The 19,733-nt window shown below is 40.2% G+C and overlaps 1 protein-coding gene and 1 long non-coding RNA gene across 8 annotated transcripts in view; one reads left to right on the top strand and one right to left on the bottom strand.

Annotated features, from left to right (window-relative positions):
* The window catches only part of MYLK (myosin light chain kinase), a 184,857-nt gene extending 167,440 nt beyond the window's left edge, over nt 1–17,417 (top strand). For all 7 annotated transcript variants that reach the window (XM_081924640.1, XM_081924641.1, XM_081924638.1 and 4 more), the window contains 7 exons: nt 3,067–3,284; nt 4,936–5,059; nt 7,852–8,004; nt 10,326–10,449; nt 11,147–11,276; nt 13,523–13,654; nt 15,152–17,417. In XM_081924640.1, coding sequence (XP_081780766.1) covers nt 3,067–3,284; nt 4,936–5,059; nt 7,852–8,004; nt 10,326–10,449; nt 11,147–11,276; nt 13,523–13,654; nt 15,152–15,399 — 1,129 coding nt within the window. In that variant the 3' untranslated portion in view covers nt 15,400–17,417. The remainder of the gene's footprint in view (nt 1–3,066; nt 3,285–4,935; nt 5,060–7,851; nt 8,005–10,325; nt 10,450–11,146; nt 11,277–13,522; nt 13,655–15,151) is intronic.
* Nucleotides 15,977–19,662, bottom strand: LOC309377847. Its single transcript, XR_014171724.1, has 3 exons — nt 19,525–19,662; nt 18,500–18,618; nt 15,977–16,046 (listed from the first exon to the last, which is right to left on the bottom strand). It is a non-coding gene; the product is annotated as an uncharacterized lncRNA (long non-coding RNA).
* Between the last annotated feature and the right edge of the window lie 71 nt (nt 19,663–19,733).

The raw sequence follows: 19,733 nt of genomic DNA, 5'->3' as shown, positions 1-19,733 counted from the left end.
CCCGAGGTACCACTGTAGTCAGATATTGCGTTCTTCACTGATACACCCTTTAAAAATCAGATAAACTTGAATTTGCTAAGAACCACCACTAGGAATACTTATATCTTGCGTTTTGCTGAAGTATGGCTGGATATCAGTGGTGATCCATATGGTAAGAAGATGGCATGAGTTAATTCCTTCTGGAACCACACATGCACCCTCAACAACCAGGAAGAATTCACACTAGAGGGAGATGGTATTATACTGGAAGCTCTCCTTATCCTTGCAATCTCCTTTCTATAGGCAGTCTACAAATCCTTTCTCTGCCAAATCTGAAAGGAGGTTTTTGCCTTGGCAATATTTTTCAGGCTTCTTTTTCAACTACTTCCCATACTCACTCTCCTTACTGCCTCCAGCTAGCATGAATCCATTTGTCCCAGCCGGGAGCAGCAGAAGTAACAAGGATAATTAAAGATGATCATTTGAAATGTTGCATGTCTACAGGACAGATCTGTCGCAAGATGCCAGTAGATTAGGGATGTTGCTAGAGTACAACTCCCATTATCCCTTACCATTGGCCATGCTGGCTGGGGCTGATGGGGGCAGAAGTCCAACATCCTCTGTGGTGCAGAATTACTGCTGCTAAATGATACCCCAGCATTTTCCATTTTCTGCTAATCCTCTACATTATGGGCCTCTTTGGATCAGCGTCTTTATGTCACAGCCTTTTTAAGCTGCATAACTTGATATCCACATGTGTCAGGGAACTGCCATCGGATAGGCAGGAGGTGGAGGGGCTCTCAGAAGTCAGGAGAGACTCAGCAGCGGAGGAAGGCACCAGCAGGGGGAGAGTGGGAGATCAGAAATAGAGAGAGACGGAGGAATGGCTCAGGGAGTCTACCAGCGATAACAGCGGAGAAGTTTCAGGTCCTCCCATAGGTACGCCCACTCCTCACCGGAAACTGTCGCGCCGAGAGTCCAGACGACGCGTTTCCGTCAAGGAGCTTTTATGCTGGAGTAGATTCCGTAAACGCCCACTGTCGGATTCTGCCAGCGACTGACGGAGCCATGCTTAAGGGGCTCCGTTAGAGACAGAGGTTTGCTGATGTTGCCAAACTCTGAGGGACTAAGCTTTACGCACAAGCAGCTCATTATCCCATCACAACATGTTTCTCATTAGATCACCTTTTTTTCGTGTGACAGTAGTATTTGGGAAGAGGTGATTCAGCTTGTTAATTTTCCAAAATGTTGGACCGGAAGGATACACTGTTGTTGTTTCTTTTACCCTGTTAACACAGGGAGGACATTGTAGATACTTTTGTAAACCAAGAAATCTTTAATAAAAAATACATTTAAAAAAAATCAATGGAGCAAACTGTTAAAATAATTTTAAGGAAAAGGGTGCACATAATTCCCTTCCCTTTGTTGCCATATGTACAGGGTGCATAAAAATACAGCCCAAAAAGACATGAATCAGAGTTGGAATCCTTATTATGCAATTTCATTGCTTGAACAGAAGATGGTTGTTTATTTTTAGATTTAAACCTTGACCAAGTTGGTGATAGTGGGTAAAATAAATTATACAGTATAGGGTAAGAAAATAAAAGAAACAATCCTACTTAGCATGGAACTGGGAACTGGCAGTGCTAATGGAAAATAGGGAGAATGTATGAAGTTTGCTGGACTGTGTACAGCTTTGCACAACATTAATTTATTTTCCCTCCTGAATCTTTCCCCTTCAAAAAGAAATTAGAATAAAGTACATGATTATAAAGAATAATAAGCAGTTTAGCTGCATTAGCTTCTCACGCACTGCAGTTTCAAAGCCGTAGAATATTCCAATACCTTTGAATCTCCACATGTAAAAGGTAAAGGTAAAGGACCCCTGGACAGCTGAGTCCAGTCAAAGGCAACTATGGGGTTGTGGCACTCATCTCACTTTCAGGCTGAGGGAGCCTTTTCTTCTGCTACAGTAGGAAATCTAAAGTAGGGGTATAACTAATTGATTGTATTAATCCATTTATAAATAATTAATCAACTGAAGAGGTGTAGTGATTAATCAGGCATCCTATTACTTTTCTAAAAGTATCTGTTTTTAATATGCGCTTATGAAAACTGGAGGTGGTAAGCATCATTTTAAGAGGCAATCCCACACTTAAGATGCCTGTTGTGACACTTGTGTGCACCATCTAATAGCAAAGGCAACATAATTCCTAAATTAGAAATACTGTGTTTTCCCATATACAAGTCCATGCTCATTTACTTAACTTACTGTTCAATTAATCTATTAAGATGAGTTTAGAATTTATTTTAAATTATATCCGGTTTCAAATGCCATCTGATGTGGATGGTCATGTACAGAGAGCATTTTTTGTTCAGCAAACCCAGTTCTAGTCAGAATCCAATTTCTGTCTCAAGGAAACAGAACTTGTGTATGTTTATATAAAATGATTTCATAGAATACTGGAAGTGTAGAGTTGGAATAGACTACAAGGACCATTTACTCCAACCCCATGCAATGCATGGAACTTGAACCCACAACTCTGAGATCAAGAGTCTCATTCTCTACCGACTGAGCTATCCCAGCTTGATATGTTTTGTTGAAAGAGTTGGAAGTTTTGTTAAATGTCTTGATAAGGAATAACTGAATAATGGCTCAGGAAACTGGAGAAAGATTAACAATGGGGGAGGTCCTTGAGGAGCTGCGGGGGAGAAATAGGAAAGAGGTGAGAGATCATTGCTGTTTCCTGAAATCAGCTGAGCAGGGCAAATTTCAGGGCCCTGTGGAAGTCACAGTGAAGTACCTGTGCCACCTTTTTTTTATTTGCTCTAGTGCACAGAGGGATTGCAACTTACTGGGCTCCCAGAATAAGGACCCAATAATGTGATGTTTGAGAGTAGGGGGGAAGACTGGGTGAATCTTGGGGGACATATTAATGGTTGTGCATTAAACCACTCTACTGGTTCATACCCCGCCAACTGTATTTTCATCCTCCAGAATAACCCACATGCAAACTGTCTTCATATGGAATTTTACCAAACAATAATGTTAATTTAAAAATCTTTCTCTTTTGAATTATATTTTAGTGTTTCTGGAGGCGAGCTCTTTGAGAGAATCATTGATGAGGACTTTGAGCTAACAGAGAGAGAGTGCATTAAATACATGAAACAGATCTCAGAAGGAGTACAGTATATTCATAAGCAAGGCATTGTTCATTTGGATTTGAAGCCCGAAAATATTATGTGTGTCAACAAGACTGGTACAAGAATCAAGCTGATTGACTTTGGGCTTGCACGAAGGCTAGGTAAAAACTCTTGGAACTGTTTTACTAAACTATGACCTATTTGATAGGTATTTGATTGTGTCTAGATGTCACAAGTCCCAAGCATTGTATTTAATTCAGAACTTGTTATCTTCCCATATTCCGTATGGTTTGAGTCAGCCTTGGAGCAAAGTCTGCAGTGATGGGCACTTCGTATGTACACTTCCTTTCCTCAGGCACACAGTGATCATATCCCAGAGATTCCAAAAAGTTGGAAGAGCCCATGTGAAAGCCTTAGTCTACACTGTGGACTATTTTCTATGTTTTGCTAAGTATGGTTCATTAAATATGGAAATTGGAACCCCTTTTATACATTTCCCAGCCTACCCTCCTCTTACACCCCATAGGACAATAACTGAGAGAAGCCTGTGAGCCTATGCTCTCTGATTTTAAAGCTTTATGTGCCTTTTCGTTGTATTTTCACCAATTAAAAAAAGGAGGGGGGAAACTAGTGCAGCTAAGCTTCTATGCTTTGATGTCATTTAAATGAGTTAAGATCAGTGATCCTTTTGTGGTCAATTTCTACAGAGAATTAGTTTTGCCAGGACATGCCAAAGATATAGCAGGATATTTTTCCTGACCTTTTTTGGTATGTTTAGAACTTGTATGTGGGGATTGTGATGCTTTCGCCTCATGTGGGATGTCTTCTTCAAGCATTTCTTTAAAAAAAAGCATTTTCAGAAATTGATTTGTTCTGCACCGTGCACTGAAAGGGCCAGGGCCCTTTACCAATTCTGCCATATGCAGATGGTAATAAAATACATGGCTCTGTCTTGGTCACCAGCCAATTTACATCGCCAGTCAAGTCCTGGGCAGAAAATGTGGGACACTGGCCCTCATAATAAAACAGTTCAGCATAAATAAGTGTCAGTTTTTGTTTCACTGTCCACAGAATTCTGAAGCAGAATACCTCCTGCTTGAGGAATTCTCCTGGTTATTATTATTTTTTATTACTTGTTAAATTTGTATACTGTCCTATACCTGCACGTCTCAGGGCAGTTCACAGATTAGTTATTTTGAGAAGCAAGATGATGGTCCAGATGAATATTTGGCCTAATCCAGTAATGTTCTTCTTAGTATTATTAGAAACTGGAATACTTTTTGATATGACGGCCGCATTTGAGACTATCTTGTTCTGACTTACTCAAGAAAAACACATATGCACCACTACCACATGGTCCTGTATTAGCAGCTATGTCCATTCACTTTCCACCTCAGTGGATTGGAAATTATTTGTATAGTAGGAATTGTGGGTTTTAACCCCACTGCCTCTTTAGAAAAACTGTTTTATTCCATTCCCCACCTAAAGGTATTGATGAGCAAAATGGTGTTAGAGCCCAGTGTATTGAGTTTGGACATGGGTAATCAAGTTCATAACCCAACTTGGCCTTCTAGCCCACTGGGTTGCCTTGGACAAGTTGCAGTCTCTCCACCTAATTTCCCTCTAAACATTATTGGGAGGAGGGTAAACGCTGCTTTGATCATAAACAGCTGCTTGGACTGATATAGGGCATGTTCAAGTCTGGAAGTATTTCTCATCTTGAAAGGTAGGAGGTATAGTCTTTCCATGCTCGCGCTCTCTCTCTCTCTCTCTCTCTATATATATATATAACATTTTTTTCCTATTTCACAGAAAGTGCAGGTTCTCTTAAAGTCCTCTTTGGGACACCAGAGTTTGTGGCTCCAGAAGTGATAAACTATGAGCCTATTGGGTATGCTACAGACATGTGGAGCATAGGAGTTATCTGCTACATCTTGTGAGTACTTGCTGCTGGGCCAAATCTTGACCATTTCTCAATCTCACTGATACTTATCTCCTATGTTTGTTACCTGCATTCCCATGCCTATATCCTGCAACAGAGCCAGGCATTTCCAGTAGGGTTATTTGATTCTAGAGTATTTTCCCCAACCCACCCTTGCTCTTTCTTCAGAGTCTGTGTTAATACTCTAGCTATGTTATGGGAATGTTATATATTCTCTTAGTTATGCTAATGGTTTTTCAACTTATTCCACAGATATATTCATTAACAAATTCCATAGTTGCTTCCTGGAATTCAGCTACCAGTAGCTGCAATTGACCACTGTGAGATTTTTGTAAAAATATTGTATAGTAATATTAAAAGAATAAAGTAATAAAAATCCCTAGCAATCCAATAGCCAAATTACTTTGTCCAGTCTCATTTAGACAAGTACTTTTCTTGATTCATCTTACCACTGCATTGTAAAAATATATCACAGTAGTTTTTACAACAATATAAAAACATAAAACCAAAGAAGAAAGTCATAAAAGGTTAAAAAACCAGTTAAAAGCAAACATAAATTAAAAACAAACATCAAGAGACCATTGTGTCAGGCAGCAAAATGTCTCGGGCTTGCCATGCACACTCTCTTGGTTTCCTGCTTACCTACAGAGCCAGTGTTAGGGCAGTGAATCATGGAATTGTAGAATTGGAAGGGACCCCAAGGGTCATCTAATCCAACCCCCTGCAATGCAGGAATCCTGTCCACAGCTGTCTCTGGGTGGGCTTGAACCTCCCACCTTCTGGTTAACAGCCAGCTGCAGTGAAAAACATCTTTTTGGGGTTGCTGCAATCCTAATGCTAGAGTAGCTTATTCAGATTAGTATTTTTGAAAGGGAAATACAGCTTTGTTCTGGCCCTGGATGCTGCTAGAAACTTAACTATGCCTAAGGTTACGTTGCCAAGAAGATGCCTGATCTAAGTAGCTGGAAAAAATCTTTCCAGTAAACATCTCAGTGTTAGTTGTAATAGTAACTGTATAGCTTCAACCCCAAATAATTTCTCCGAAGCAGACACAGCTCATCTATGTCACTCTGACTTCAGTACTGCAGAAAGGAAATTGTTTCCATAATTTGTCAAAATTTTGTTCCATTATTGCTTCAGATGGCTATTATTTAAAGCTGAGATCTGAGCACTGGGGCATGAAGATCTGTGATAAAGATGGAAATGTTTTAGGGATAAACTTCATTAAAAGTTCCAGCAATCTCCCCTCATGCACTTCCTGTTCTTCCACTTCCCAATTAGAGAAATAAATACTTGCTTTTCCTGGAAGTATTTTTAAACCAGTTTTGGATTTCATATTTCCTGAGACCCACATAACACACCACTGCCTTTGAAACCACCTTAAATGTTGACAGTCAGGTTTGTATCATCACAAGACAGAATCAGCATTGAAGTGCTTTGATCGTGGATGAACACTAATCCTCAGAATATGCATTGGCTTGCCACAGGAATGTTTCGTGATGGATTGGCTACCTTAATGCACTTAATGTACTCCATTCACTCTGGCACTCATCACGGTCCTCCGTGTGCCAGAAGAAGTTTAGTCATGCTGGCCACATGACCCAGAAACTGTCTGTGGACAAATGCCGGCTCCCTCAGCCTGAAAAGTGAGCTGAGCACCACACCGCATAGTCGCCTTTGACTGGACTTAACCGTCCAGGGCTTCTTTACCTTTACCTTTATTCTCTGTCTGTTTTGCTGGTTCTCAATCATAGGCCCATTCTGTTCCATTCTTTGCAGACTTCATATATAAAAAGCATGAAAAATCCACATGTAAGTTGTATGCATTTATTGTAAAGTACACATTGCTCAATGCAGTTCAATGAATTTCACCCTAAAATTCTGACATAACTGTACAACACATGTTTTTGTTGAAAACCTTTGGGGGCCAAAACCATAGTACTAAATATGAAGAAGCACATAATCCAACTGATAGGTAAATGTAAAGGTACCCCTGCCCGTACGGGCCAGTCTTGACAGACTCTAGGGTTGTGCGCTCATCTCACTCTAGAGGCCGGGAGCCAGCGCTGTCCGCAGACACTTCTGGATCACATGGTCAGTGTGACAAGCTGCATCTAGCGAGCCAGCGCAGCACATGGAAACGCCGTTTACCTTCCCGCTGGTAAGCGGTCCCTATTTATCTACTTGCACCTGGGGGTGCTTTCAAACTGCTAGGTTGGCAGGCGCTGGGACCGAACGACGGGTGGGCACCCTGCCGCGGGGATTTGAACCGCCAACCATGCGATCAGCAAGTCCTTGGTGCTGAGGTTTTGCCCACAGCGCCACCCGCGTCCGAGAATCCAACTGATAGTTTTAAGCAAATTTGGGAATGTTGAATTGGGTTGGTCTGGAGCAAATAAATTTCCCCTTCATCGCTAGTAATGACATACATTGCTTTTGTGTATGCTCTTAGTAAGTGGTTTCTGTTGAGGGAAAACATCCACAACTAAAAAAAGAGACCATCATAGTTTTTTGGTTCCCTCTAGTGGATGAAAAATAGAATTATTATTTTTGTTCAGCAGTTGACAGATTTCAAACCCAACACTGACTAGCAGGGGACACATCACATTATGATGTTTTTCCTGCAGCTTGCCTACAGGGAGATTTTGGAAGCATTGTGTTTACCTTTGTGTACATACAACTGTTGGATGTATAGATTTGCAGATAATAAATATGTGTGTTCCTCATAGGGTTTTAAACTCAAAACTTCGATAATTTTGAAATGCTCTTGTTCTTTTAAACCTCAGGGTCAGTGGACTTTCCCCTTTCATGGGAGACAATGACAATGAAACTTTAGCCAATGTTACCTCAGCCACCTGGGATTTTGATGACGAAGCTTTTGATGAGATCTCAGATGATGCCAAGGATTTTATCAGCAGCCTTCTAAAGAAAGATATGAAGTAAATATAACTTATGTGCAACTTCATGTTGCTTTGTTGACATGATTGCCTCTCATAAACTTGTGGGGATAATTGCATAGAAGCCTCAATATTATAACGGTTTTGCTATCTGTATGTTCCTATGCTGAAGAACCATCATTGAATCAATGTTGACAAAATTTGTGGAAGAACTACACTTGAGTGCTTGTCTAGTCTTTTCTCTTTATCCGTGCCAAAGTTGATATACTAGTACTCCAATAGGCAAAATATGTACTATATATGCTTTTGGGAGAGGTACTGTATGCCATTTTCATATATAAACAAATTCAAGCCCCAAATTCTGCAAAAGTATATATGAATGGCTACTGTGAAACCACATTTTAAAATATAAAGTTACAGTGGCTTTAAATAATCTCCTATAAATAGTAATAATCCATGTTGCCAATTTACTAGCATATAAAGTTTACAGAGATAATCAAGTTTATCTGAAGGAGTGTGTTATATGCAATATAATGAGCACAGCTGCTCTGTCAATAAAGAAGAACATGTAGGTTTGTGTAATTGAATACATCTATTCATGTTGCTAATTCATCAGAATTTCTATTTCAATAAGCGTACTGTTTATGTGCATACTATTTTAAGGCAACCATTAGGTCATGTGTGAATGATACCTAAGTTATTCTTGATGGTTTTAGTGCAACTTACTCCTTACACTGTTAGATGGATGTGCCAACTCCGGCGAGAAAATGCTGATCCCAGTGTGTGATGGGAGTATCTTTCTTTCTTTCTTTTATTGATTTATTAATTGCCTTCTAAACAACCATCTCACAGCAATTTACACTAAAGGTGATTAAAAACAGTTGCAAACACAATAGACTATTAAATACATTTAAAGACCAAAACCATTCAAAGTAGACACTCATGGTAAATGCCAGTTTATCCAGTTGGGAAAGCCTGTGGAACAAACATTTTCAGCTGTTTCTGGAAAGTGCAGATAGTGAGCGCCTGTCTTATCTCACCAGGTATGCTATTCCACAGAACAGGCATCCACACTAAAAGCCCTGCTCTGAGTGACTGCAGTGTGGGCTTCTGTGATCTTTGGAACTTTCAGGAGAAACTCTCCTGCAGAGTGCAGCTATCTGCTATGTGTTTAAGGTCTCTCAAGTAACCTGGCTCTGAGCTGTATGGGGCCTTATGTGCACCAGTGGCAGATTGGCAGCCAGTGTGAATTTCGCAAGCAGAGTGCTATATGCTGTTGGTAGTTTCCCCCCACAAACAATCTAGCCTACAGGCAAAAAGGTAAAGGGACCCCTGACCATTAGGTCCAGTCGTGGCCGACTCTGGGGTTGCGGCGCTCATCTCGCTTTATTGGCCGAGGGAGCCGGCATCATGTCGCCAGCATGACTAAGCCGCTTCTGGCAAACCAGAGCAGAGCATGGAAACGCCGTTTACCTTCCTGCCAGGGCAGTACCTATTTATCTACTTGCACTTTGATGTGCTTTCGAACTGCTAGGTTGGCAGGAGCAAGGACCGAGCAACGGGAGCTCACCCCGTCATGGGGATTCGAACCACCGACCTTCTGATCAGCAAGTCCTAGGCTCTGTGGTTTAACCCACAGCGCTACCCGCGTCCCTAGCCTACAGGTATCCATAGGTTAAATGTGATTTTTATGCCAAATGTTTCTGCAATTGGTGCTTCTGGATAAGTGTGCCTTCATCCTCTTGACAGTATGTGTCAGTCTCAACAGAGAAGGGTGTTGAAAGGCTGATACACCTGGTAGTATGCAGTGTCCTTGAACAATTAGTTCCAGATTGTTCTAAAAGTATAGAGTCACACAGTTGAGCAAGAATAATTCCTTCATCAAAGGAATTTGACTCCTGGGTCAAGGACTGATCAGGCTAGGATAGGAAAGAGTGAGCAATCAAATCAGGCACTCACATGAGTAACAAACAACCCAAGCTAATTTAAGGCATGGTGTTTTTTCATCAATGAAGGTATGCCTATCAGAGGCACTATCTCGCCCTCAGGATTGTGGGTGCCTGCCACCATAATGCGGGCTCCTCCAAAAACGGACGCGACGTTGCACATGGTGCGTTTGATGTTACATCCACCACATGCAGGCATGCGCAAGTGATGTCACACATTCGCATTGTGGTGGCGGCCACTCCTCTTTGTCGTCCTCCTCTCCGCAGCGGGGAGGGGCTTGGACTCAGAGGCAACTACTTATAGGAGATAATTGAATGATCCACGCTGTTCATGGAAAAAATATAGAGAGCTCAATTGTATGTTACTACAATAGCAAGTTCATTGCAACCCTGACTTTGTTTTCTCTAAACTCACAGGGACCGGTTAGATTGCTCCCAATGCCTTCAGCATCCTTGGCTGCAAAAGGACACCAAAACCATGGAAGCCAAAAAGCTATCGAAAGATAGAATGAAAAAGTACATGGCTAGAAGAAAATGGCAGGTAATATAGTGGAGAGAAAAGTGGGCTGCAGGTGCCCCATACCTTCCATTTCTAAAGTTCGTTATGTGGGGAACGATGTGGGAATAAAGGGCCTTTTGTTATGAAGAACATACATATTTTGCAGGAAACATGTTGGAAGATGGGAGAGGTAGATTTTCAGTTACCCTTTTCCTAACCCATGTCCTGCAAAGCACATAATCACTGAGCTCAAATGCATATCCTGTGCAGAGCTTGTGGGAAACGTCTCCTGAGATAATAATGGGAAAATTCTCTCTGAGTCCTCGTTTTGGGGCAATTGAAGAAGACTGAAAACTGCTCAATGCTTTTATTGGAAATAGCAGCAAAGAAGACAGGGAAGGTGGGGATCGATGTTCATGCCCTTCAGAAATGTGGGTGAAAAGTTTTTCTGTGAGGTTTTTCTGTTGATTCCATACCTGTTCATTTCTATTTCTCCTTCTGTTCTCGTTCCTTAAATGGAAACTTTAAATATTCCAGCTGCTTCAGTAATGCTCTGGCTTCCTGACTCTGCAAGCTGCCCAATATTGGCTGTGGAAATCTTTGCTAGGTATCTTTGTTCCTGATACTCATCAAATGGCCTGACACAGTTGTGTGGTTTCTTCACTACATAGTTTATAAACATTTGGGGATCAGTAATCACAAGAATGGATTCACTAAGCATTTCTGGATTAAATTTCAGAAAACAGGGAATGCGGTTCGTGCAATAGGAAGACTATCATCTATGGCAATGATATCTGGCCTGAGTGGGAGGAAGTCATCTTCAAGCTCACCAACAAGTCCTGTTAATGCAGAAAAGACAGAAGCTGAAGGTACGAAAATGTTGATATGGTCTGAACACATACTTATGACTTCCAAGATTCCAAGATATGACTTCCAAGATTTGAGCAGATATTTTAAATCCATAGTAAACAGTATGTACAGCCCTCGGGCCCAATATTGCATGTGATATTGTTTGATGTTTTGCTTATCATTTAAGTAGAACTTGTAATTAGTAACTGGAATATATTACAAAACTAATTATGAATGTGTGTAAGAACGAAGTTTATGTAAGTTTGAAATCTTTAAATTAGTGTTTGTGTAAAGACTGTGTGTGGGACATTGAGAAAAGAAAGAGGGGGCTTTGCCCTGCCAGACTTAAAATTGTACTATGAATCAGCTGCTTTTTGCTGGCTGAAAGATTGGCTGCTTCTTGAAAACACTGATGTTCTAGACTTGGAAGGATTTAACAATGCTTTTGGATGGCATGCATATTTATGGTATGACAAGTTGAAAATTCATAAGGCTTTTAAGAACCATATTGTCAGGAACGCAGTGTTTAATGTCTGGACAAAATATAAAGACTTGTTGGAAAATAAGACCCCAAGGTGGCTATCACCAATGGAAGCTAAGGCTCGGAAAAGACCCAATATGGAGGCCGAATGGCCGAAATATTGGGAAATAATAGAAAAAGATGGAGATAACTGGAGGTTGCAGAGTATGGAGAAAATAAAAGACAAAGTGCGAGATTGGCTACACTATGCCCAGATCAAAGAAGTTTTTAAGTTGGATAAAAAGATAGGATTCCAGGTGGAAAAATCAAAGTTAGAAACTGAATTGTTAGAACCTAAAACCAAGGTACTTTCAAGAATGTATAATTTGCTGCTTAAATGGAATACTCAGGATGAAACGGTCAAATCAGCTATGATAAAATGGGCACAAGACATTGGGTACAACATTATGTTTGCTGACTGGGAAAGGTTATGGACCACTGGGTTGAAATTCACGGCATGTAATGCCTTGAGAGAAAATGTTATGAAAATGATATATAGGTGGTACATGACCCCAGTCAAGCTTGCAAAAATATACCATTTGTCTGATAATAAATGCTTCAGGTTAAGAACTTTGCTTCAGGATGAGAACAGAAATTGTTCTCCTGCAGCGCAGCAGCAGCAGGAGGCCCCATTAGCTAAAGTGGTGCTACAGGTTAAGAACAGTTTCAGGTTAAGTACAGACCTCCGGAACGAATTAAGTACTTAACCCGAGGTACCACTGTATTGGTATTTAAGATCTCAGTGTAACCTGGGAAGATCATCAGTAGACTGCTACAGCCATGACAAGATGCTGTACAGGTGGGACACATATACGTATCCGACACACTGGCTTTATTGTCTTTGTGGTGCCTGTTGAAGACCTTCCTTTTACAACAAGCTTTTTAATTGGAATTTTTTATCCCTGTCTGTATCTGGATTGGGAATTTATATATGAAATGGTTTGTTTTTGTTTTTATTGATAAATTGCTTCAAGTAGTTTTATTGGAAGCAATTCATAAATGAACATATAGATGGATATTGAGCCCTTTAAAAATAACTCTCATATGCTTCCTTTATGTAAAAAAGAAAAGTAATGTGGCATATAAACAACAATAAACAATCTTAAACAGCAGTCTTATTATTAATATCAGTGTTCTGAAAACACTTATTGAAATAGTTTCAACAACTTACAATGTGATGTGATGTACATGTTTTAAATTGCAATTACCTTAAGCCACAGCCAGCATAGCCAATGACCAAGGATGATTAGAGTTGTAGTTCAAAACATATGAAGATCATCAGGTTGGAGAAGGATGAGTGTGTAGTGAGCCATTCTGTGACTGCCCTTGAAAGGCCATAAGCTATGATATCCCCCATATGACATCATGATATCACTACACAGTTTACAGAATAGTTGCTATGATGAATCATCACTAATGCTAATAAAATATTTTTGTTTGCGCAAGCACGGAGTAATATTTACTGGGAAGTGTCCCAAGGAGCTCACACTTTTTTCCATGTAAATTTGTTTATGATTGAACTGTGAGAATGCTGCTCAAATGAAATTATGTCCCTATGCTACTGAAAGATAGCTCCACCATTAAAGACTATCATGATGTGTACACAAAGCAGACTTCCATGAACTTCTGCACTGTTGCTGAAAGTAAAGGAAGACTTTGATGGTGATGATTAGGCCACTAAAACAAAGACCCTTCGCCAGAGAAACTTCTATATAAGTTTAATGGATCTTTGTTTACTTTGTTTAGATGAAGCTGCTAGTGCTCTCCTGGAAGCCGTTGATGAAGAAAGGTCCCATGTGAAGCCATATTTCTCTAAAACAATTCAAGATATAGAAGTTGTGGAAGGCAGTGCTGCTAGGTTTGACTGCAAAATTGAAGGTACTCATCATAAAGTTGGATGACTATTTTCTGCTATCAACATACCATTTTTCTCTGTGTTGCTTCATCAGTGTTTTTCACACTAGTATTTTATCTACCCATAAGCCACTTTATTTTACTGTTCAGGTACATCTTGATGCTCCACTAAATGGAATCACATATTAATAAACAGTTATGCCCAGCTAACCAGAGACAAAGGACACAGGCAGTGTATTTGAGAGAGTTTCAATTGGAATTATTATTATTATTATTATCATTATCATTATCATTGTCATCATCGTTATCATTATTTCTATCCTGCTCATCTGGCTGGGTTTCCCCAGCCACTCTGAGCAGCTTACAGCATATATAAAAACATAATAAAACATCAAACATTAAAAAACAGAATATCTTATACAGACTATAACCAATAAATCAATAGAAACATAAACATTTAAAAAATCTGTTTACATTTATACCCAAATTAAAATAACTGCCAACCCCAACTAAATATTTAACCAACCCTAACCCAACAAAAACAAAACAGTGGAACCAAAATTAAAACCTTTCTAAACCACTTTTGCCAGTTGTTCTAGCAATATCCTTCTGGCCTCCCAGGAGTCTCTTTTAGCTGTTCATGGTGAGTCTGGGCCCTGCCCCCTAGGCCAGGTCCTTGCAGAAGGGAGTGGTCTTCCTTCTAGCACTCTCAGCAGCAGCAATGAAAGCTGTTCTGGAAAAGAAGGCAAGCTCCTTCACAGAATGTGCTGTGATTGATCATGCTCAAGTTGTTTGTCTAAAAATGGCTTCAAAGTGCAGAGGCATAATACATAATCCTATGTTGCTCCATGCTAATTAAGTTTTACGAGACTGTTGTGTGAAGTGAGACTCAATCTTTACACATTCAGCTAGATGTGTATGTTGCAAATTCACTGTTATCTCCAAGTGATTTGCAAAACATAGACATGGACTAGGCAAAGAGAACTAGCTGCCACTTTGGCACGTCTTATTGTAATATATATGTGTGTGTGTTGTGCTGCAGTTTGAGTGACTGCCAGTAGGCGCAAGCTGCAGGATGCCAACAGCAGGTTGGAGCGAATGGGCAAGCAGGTAGCCCAGGCAGGCATTTCCAAGTTACCCCTGCCATAATTGTTGCTGTCACTGCCATAAGCTGCCTACCCTCTTGCTTGCTCACATGGGTACAAAACAGCGCAAGGGAAGCCTACGGTCTGAGCAGGTAGCCTGGCTGAGAAAGCGCAGAGAGTAAACAGACAGCCAGGTAGGTGAACAGCCGAGGCAGGATGGGCCGTTGACAAGGGGGGGTTGGTGGGTTGGTGAGCAACATGAGTAGAAGCAGCAGTTCCTAGTGTCAACCAAAATTAGGTTAACAGATGCACATGTGCACACATATCCCTTCCTAATATTAGTGTATCCGCCCCTTAACGTGAACCAGTCTTTTAAGGATAAGCATGCAAAAATAGTTTTAAGTTGCTTAACTTGTTGCACCTGCTGTTCTTACAGGTTACCCTGATCCAGAGGTGATTTGGTACAAAGATGACCAATCTATCAAGGAGTCCAGGCACTTCCAGATAGACTATGATGAGGATGGCAATTGCTCTTTGACTATTTCTGAAGTCTGTGGGGACGATGATGCCAAATACACCTGCAAGGCAGTTAACAGTCTTGGAGAAATAACTTGTACTGCAGAACTCATTGTGGAAACAATGGGGAAAGAAGGGGAAGAAGAAGAGGAGGAGGAAGAAGAATGAAATCAGGATGGGGTAGAGATACGGAAAATTACCCAGTAAAAGACTGTTTTTAAGGCTTACACAGTGTAACATTAGGTCATTTTTTCCTGTTTTTTCAGCACAGTCAGCTGATAACCTGTTTGTTTTATTTATGGGCATTAACTTGAATTCGCAAGCTTCAGTTTAGTTTAAGTTAAGGCGTCAGTTGCATTGCCCAAACAATCAATGTGAACACCACCATATGAAAAGCTAATCTGCAATTTTAACAAGAGTCCACAATTTATTTGTTGAACATGCTGATCAGGAGAGGGGGACTGAACAATTGCGCTAATTGTTCCATCAACCAATACAACAGCTATGGAGAACTTGGAATACTTCAGAGCTAATCCTCCCAATCATGTCTGCACGTAAGTCTCCTAGCATCAGTGGATCTTATATGAATGTCTTTTGAGAACACTGAGCACAATCTAGCAGAAGGCTTACCTGCAAAGGGCCACTAAAAGAACGAGAGCTGCACAAAATAACTTGTCAAGCATATACACAACACAGTTATTTTGCCATCATCACGTAGAATGTTTGCAGCATATTTATAAGTGAAGACTCCCCCACAGTAGCATTTCAGTTTCTGTATCTTCTTTAGTTCTTCCTCTGAACATTATCATTCGTAACTGTAATTCAGAATAACTAAATTTATGCAAAATAATTATCATTGGAAGAGAATTAAGCTTAAATCTAAGCATTTCAGCTTAAATGTAGTGTAGGTTTCCTTCTCTGAACAGTAAATGCACATTTTCCCATTAATTTGTTGTTGCCAGTTGAGCAGTAGATCTTCTCCTCAGTTACTCTTTCTCCAGACGTGCCAGTTGTTACCATGACATTAGTAAGAGCAAGAAAATGCTGGTTTATGGCGATTTCCAACCATAACAGCTGATACACTCAAGATTTGATACTCAACCACAAACTATCCAAAATGTTGTGTAAGCATTGGTGTGACAGCTTCTCTTGACTGCCTTATCTGTAGGTTATATAGTAATTGACTGGCTTTCTCCCCACAGCTGCCAAACAGAAATGGTAACCAAAAGCGGTCCTATGTTACCTTACCTGATGGCAGATTACCACGTGGGCAACCAAGATAAATACAGAACTTTGCTTATTGAACTGAAAAGGCATATGTGCTGCTGCAAAGCAATATGTTGTGTAAAATCAATGATCGTGTTCAAACTCTGGTTTGAAACCAACTTCCAAAGCCATGTTTTAGCAGTATCTGTGAGGCTAATGACTTAAAATTGAAAATCAGCACAATCAATAATAAAATGTGATTCTTCCTCAAACTGATTAACACATTTAGATTTACTGACATTGCTTTTCTTTCACAGTTAGTTGCAGTCCAGAGGCCATGAAAAGTTACATTTAATCAATATGTCCACTGTAAGCACATCATTCCAGTTGTGTGGCTTTTCCCTCCCTCACTTTATTTGTAAGATGCAAACATTTTAAGTGTAACAGTGACTTCTTTTTTTCTTAAAAAAGTATACAATGAAGATTACTTTAGCTTACTAAGGCAAAGGGGAGAAATTAAGTGTACTTTAATGCAGATGTATACGGTATCATCTTTTGATTGTTTGATATTGCCTAATGTTATGTGTTCTATATTATTTGCTCATCTGCCTGTTGGAATGCAACATTCTATATATGAGGCTCACTCACTATTGCTGTGGGTTTTTATAACTGCTTTTGCTGTTTCTTGCTAGAAGGAGGTTACCATCGTGTCTTCTTTTTGAATGGATAAAAAACTTTTGTTATAGTAAACACAATAATTGCCAGTTTGCCACACATTCTTATAAGGTTTTTAGTATTATTTAGTGCATACAGAGCGTTTTGTCACATTTTCAATGTGTTAAGAAAACAATGGGGTGTATTTTTTGTATACCATAATTAAAAATATGCCAATGATTTCTTAAACCAAAAGAGTTGCAAGATATGAGAACACTACAGCTGTAGTTACTCACTATTTCTCAATAAAGAAATACCACAAAGCATGCTACCATTTGCTCATTTGTTTAATCTTATACCCAGAACTTTTATTGCAACATGGTTCTCAACCTTCTATGATCGTTGCTCTTGATTACATGTCACCTAATTTTCATAAATCCTACTTGCTAATAATAATTCCCATTTGTCAAGCAAGGTAATAAATTATTTTCTCACTCTACCCTCTTCTGTCCAAACACGTCTCCTTCATCAGTTGGTGAGGTAGTTCATATGAAACTCCATAAGGGGCACTAAAAATATCTATTTATGCTAGAAGAAATTCCCATAGAAGCAACTTTTATAGTCACAATAATTTTAATGAACAGAAGTCATGGATGCTTTAGTTGACATTCCTAATTGCAGGGGGTTGGACTAAATGACTCTCAGAGTACCTTCTAACTCAACAATTCTATGCTTCTACAGTGCTACCTCGGGTTAAGTACTTAATTCGTTCCGGAGGTCCATACTTAACCTGAAACTGTTCTTAACCTGAAGCACCACTTTAGCTAATGGGGCCTCCTGCTGCTGCTGCGCCGCCGGAGCACAATTTCTGTTCTCATCCTGAAGCAAAGTTCTTAACCTGAAGCACTATTTCTGGGTAAGCGGAGTCTGTAACCTGAAGCGTATGTAACCTGAAGCGTATGTAACCCGAGGTACCACTGTATAAGGTTGCACATGATGCCATTTCCCCATAGGATTGCTTAACACATTACAAAATTTATTTTTGTATTTGAAATTTGTGTGGAAATTGTAGGAAGGTTTAGATATTATATTTATGTATCAGTATTATATTTGTATATCAACATTTTTCACTTGAAGTAAAAAAACTGCAATTAAGGCTGCTAACCAAACAATATTTATGTTTTAGTTAAATAGCAACATACAAAAAATCTGTATATTACTCAAAGGCCAAAACTTTAACACAAAAGTCTGATTGAGATACTAAAAAGAATGTGAAACAGCCTGCAATTTAATTAATGTTCTGTCTTGAGACCTCTCTCAATCTGGATAGATTTCAACAAAACTCCACAAACCTCTCATACATAGATTTATTGAAGAGAATCAAGGCACATGTAGAAATATTACTCACATTCCAATAGGCTGTTCTTTATAGAGTTCATGGAGTTATAGAAGAAGGAAGGAGTTCTGGGAGGAAGGGAGATTTCTTCCCTCTGGGCAGAGCCAATGGAAGGGAGGTATTTTTCTGCTCTAAAGGTTTTAATTAATCAATTTACCATTAAAAACCTGCAGATTCTAACTACTATTATTGATTTTATTTTTACAAAAACAAAATATCAAGCAACGTTCAACTAGAGCATAGAGGATTGGGGTGACAATGCTGTTTATTATACTGTTGTCTTTAGAGAGTACACATAGTGAATACTCCATGCAAGTCCGTAATTGTAAGAGCCACCTACGTGTTGTTTGGTAGCTGCACCACTGTTAGACCCATGTAAATGGATAAAGTGTGAAAGGTAAAAAGGTAAAGGACCCCTGAACAGTTATGTCAATTCAAATTTGACTATGGGCTGCATGTGGCGCTCATCTCTGCTTTCAGGCCGAGCATTGGTCCAGAGACAGCTTTTCCAGGTCATGTGGCCAGCATGACTAAACCGCTTCTGGTGCAACAGAACACCATTCGGTAAGCCCAAGAGGCTCAGGCCACAGCGCCACCCAAGTCCCCTTATGAAATGTGATGCTGTAGTTCAGAAGGCTTTAACCTCTTCAGACCCAGCACATACATGCAGACTCAATGTTTATTTGATTGGCATCCCTCTGTCTCAGAGAGCCAAGGTTACAGGGCGACTATGCTGCACCTCAGGTTAGGCTGCAATCCAATTGCCTTAAAGCTGGCTGGGTGTCCCTGGTATGGTAGTAGGCATTATTTCTCAGCTAAGCAACCTTCACAGGGTGGTTGCGAAGCTAAAACTGGATGGTCACCATCTAGACCACTTAAACGTCCTTAGGAGGAGAATGGCACATAAATCCTGATAAACAGGTGCTTATAGGCTTAATTCTGTGAACAGCGTTGGGGATTTCGACAGCTTGCCCAACGCAAGTAGTACGCAAGTGGAATACAAACCTGACCAGTACACGCCTTTGCATTACAATTACCTGGTAGCGGCAGGTATACATTTATGCCACGGTAGGTTTATGCTGCCCTTGCTGGTTTCCTAAACGCCCCCAGCCCGGCTCTCTGCCACAGGGACAAAACGAAAACATCCCGTGCCAGGCGCTGGCGGCTCTGGACTCTGACCATGGCGTCACTTCGCCCTGCCAGGTGGAAGGCGGGGCAGCGGCCCCACACCCGCCCCGGAGTAGGC

The sequence above is a fragment of the Podarcis melisellensis genome (assembly GCF_964234715.1).
Source record: "Podarcis melisellensis genome assembly, chromosome: 1".
Lineage (NCBI taxonomy): Eukaryota > Metazoa > Chordata > Lepidosauria > Squamata > Lacertidae > Podarcis > Podarcis melisellensis.
Note: the sequence above shows the minus strand (reverse complement) of the source record. Positions and strands in the feature narration are given on the sequence as shown.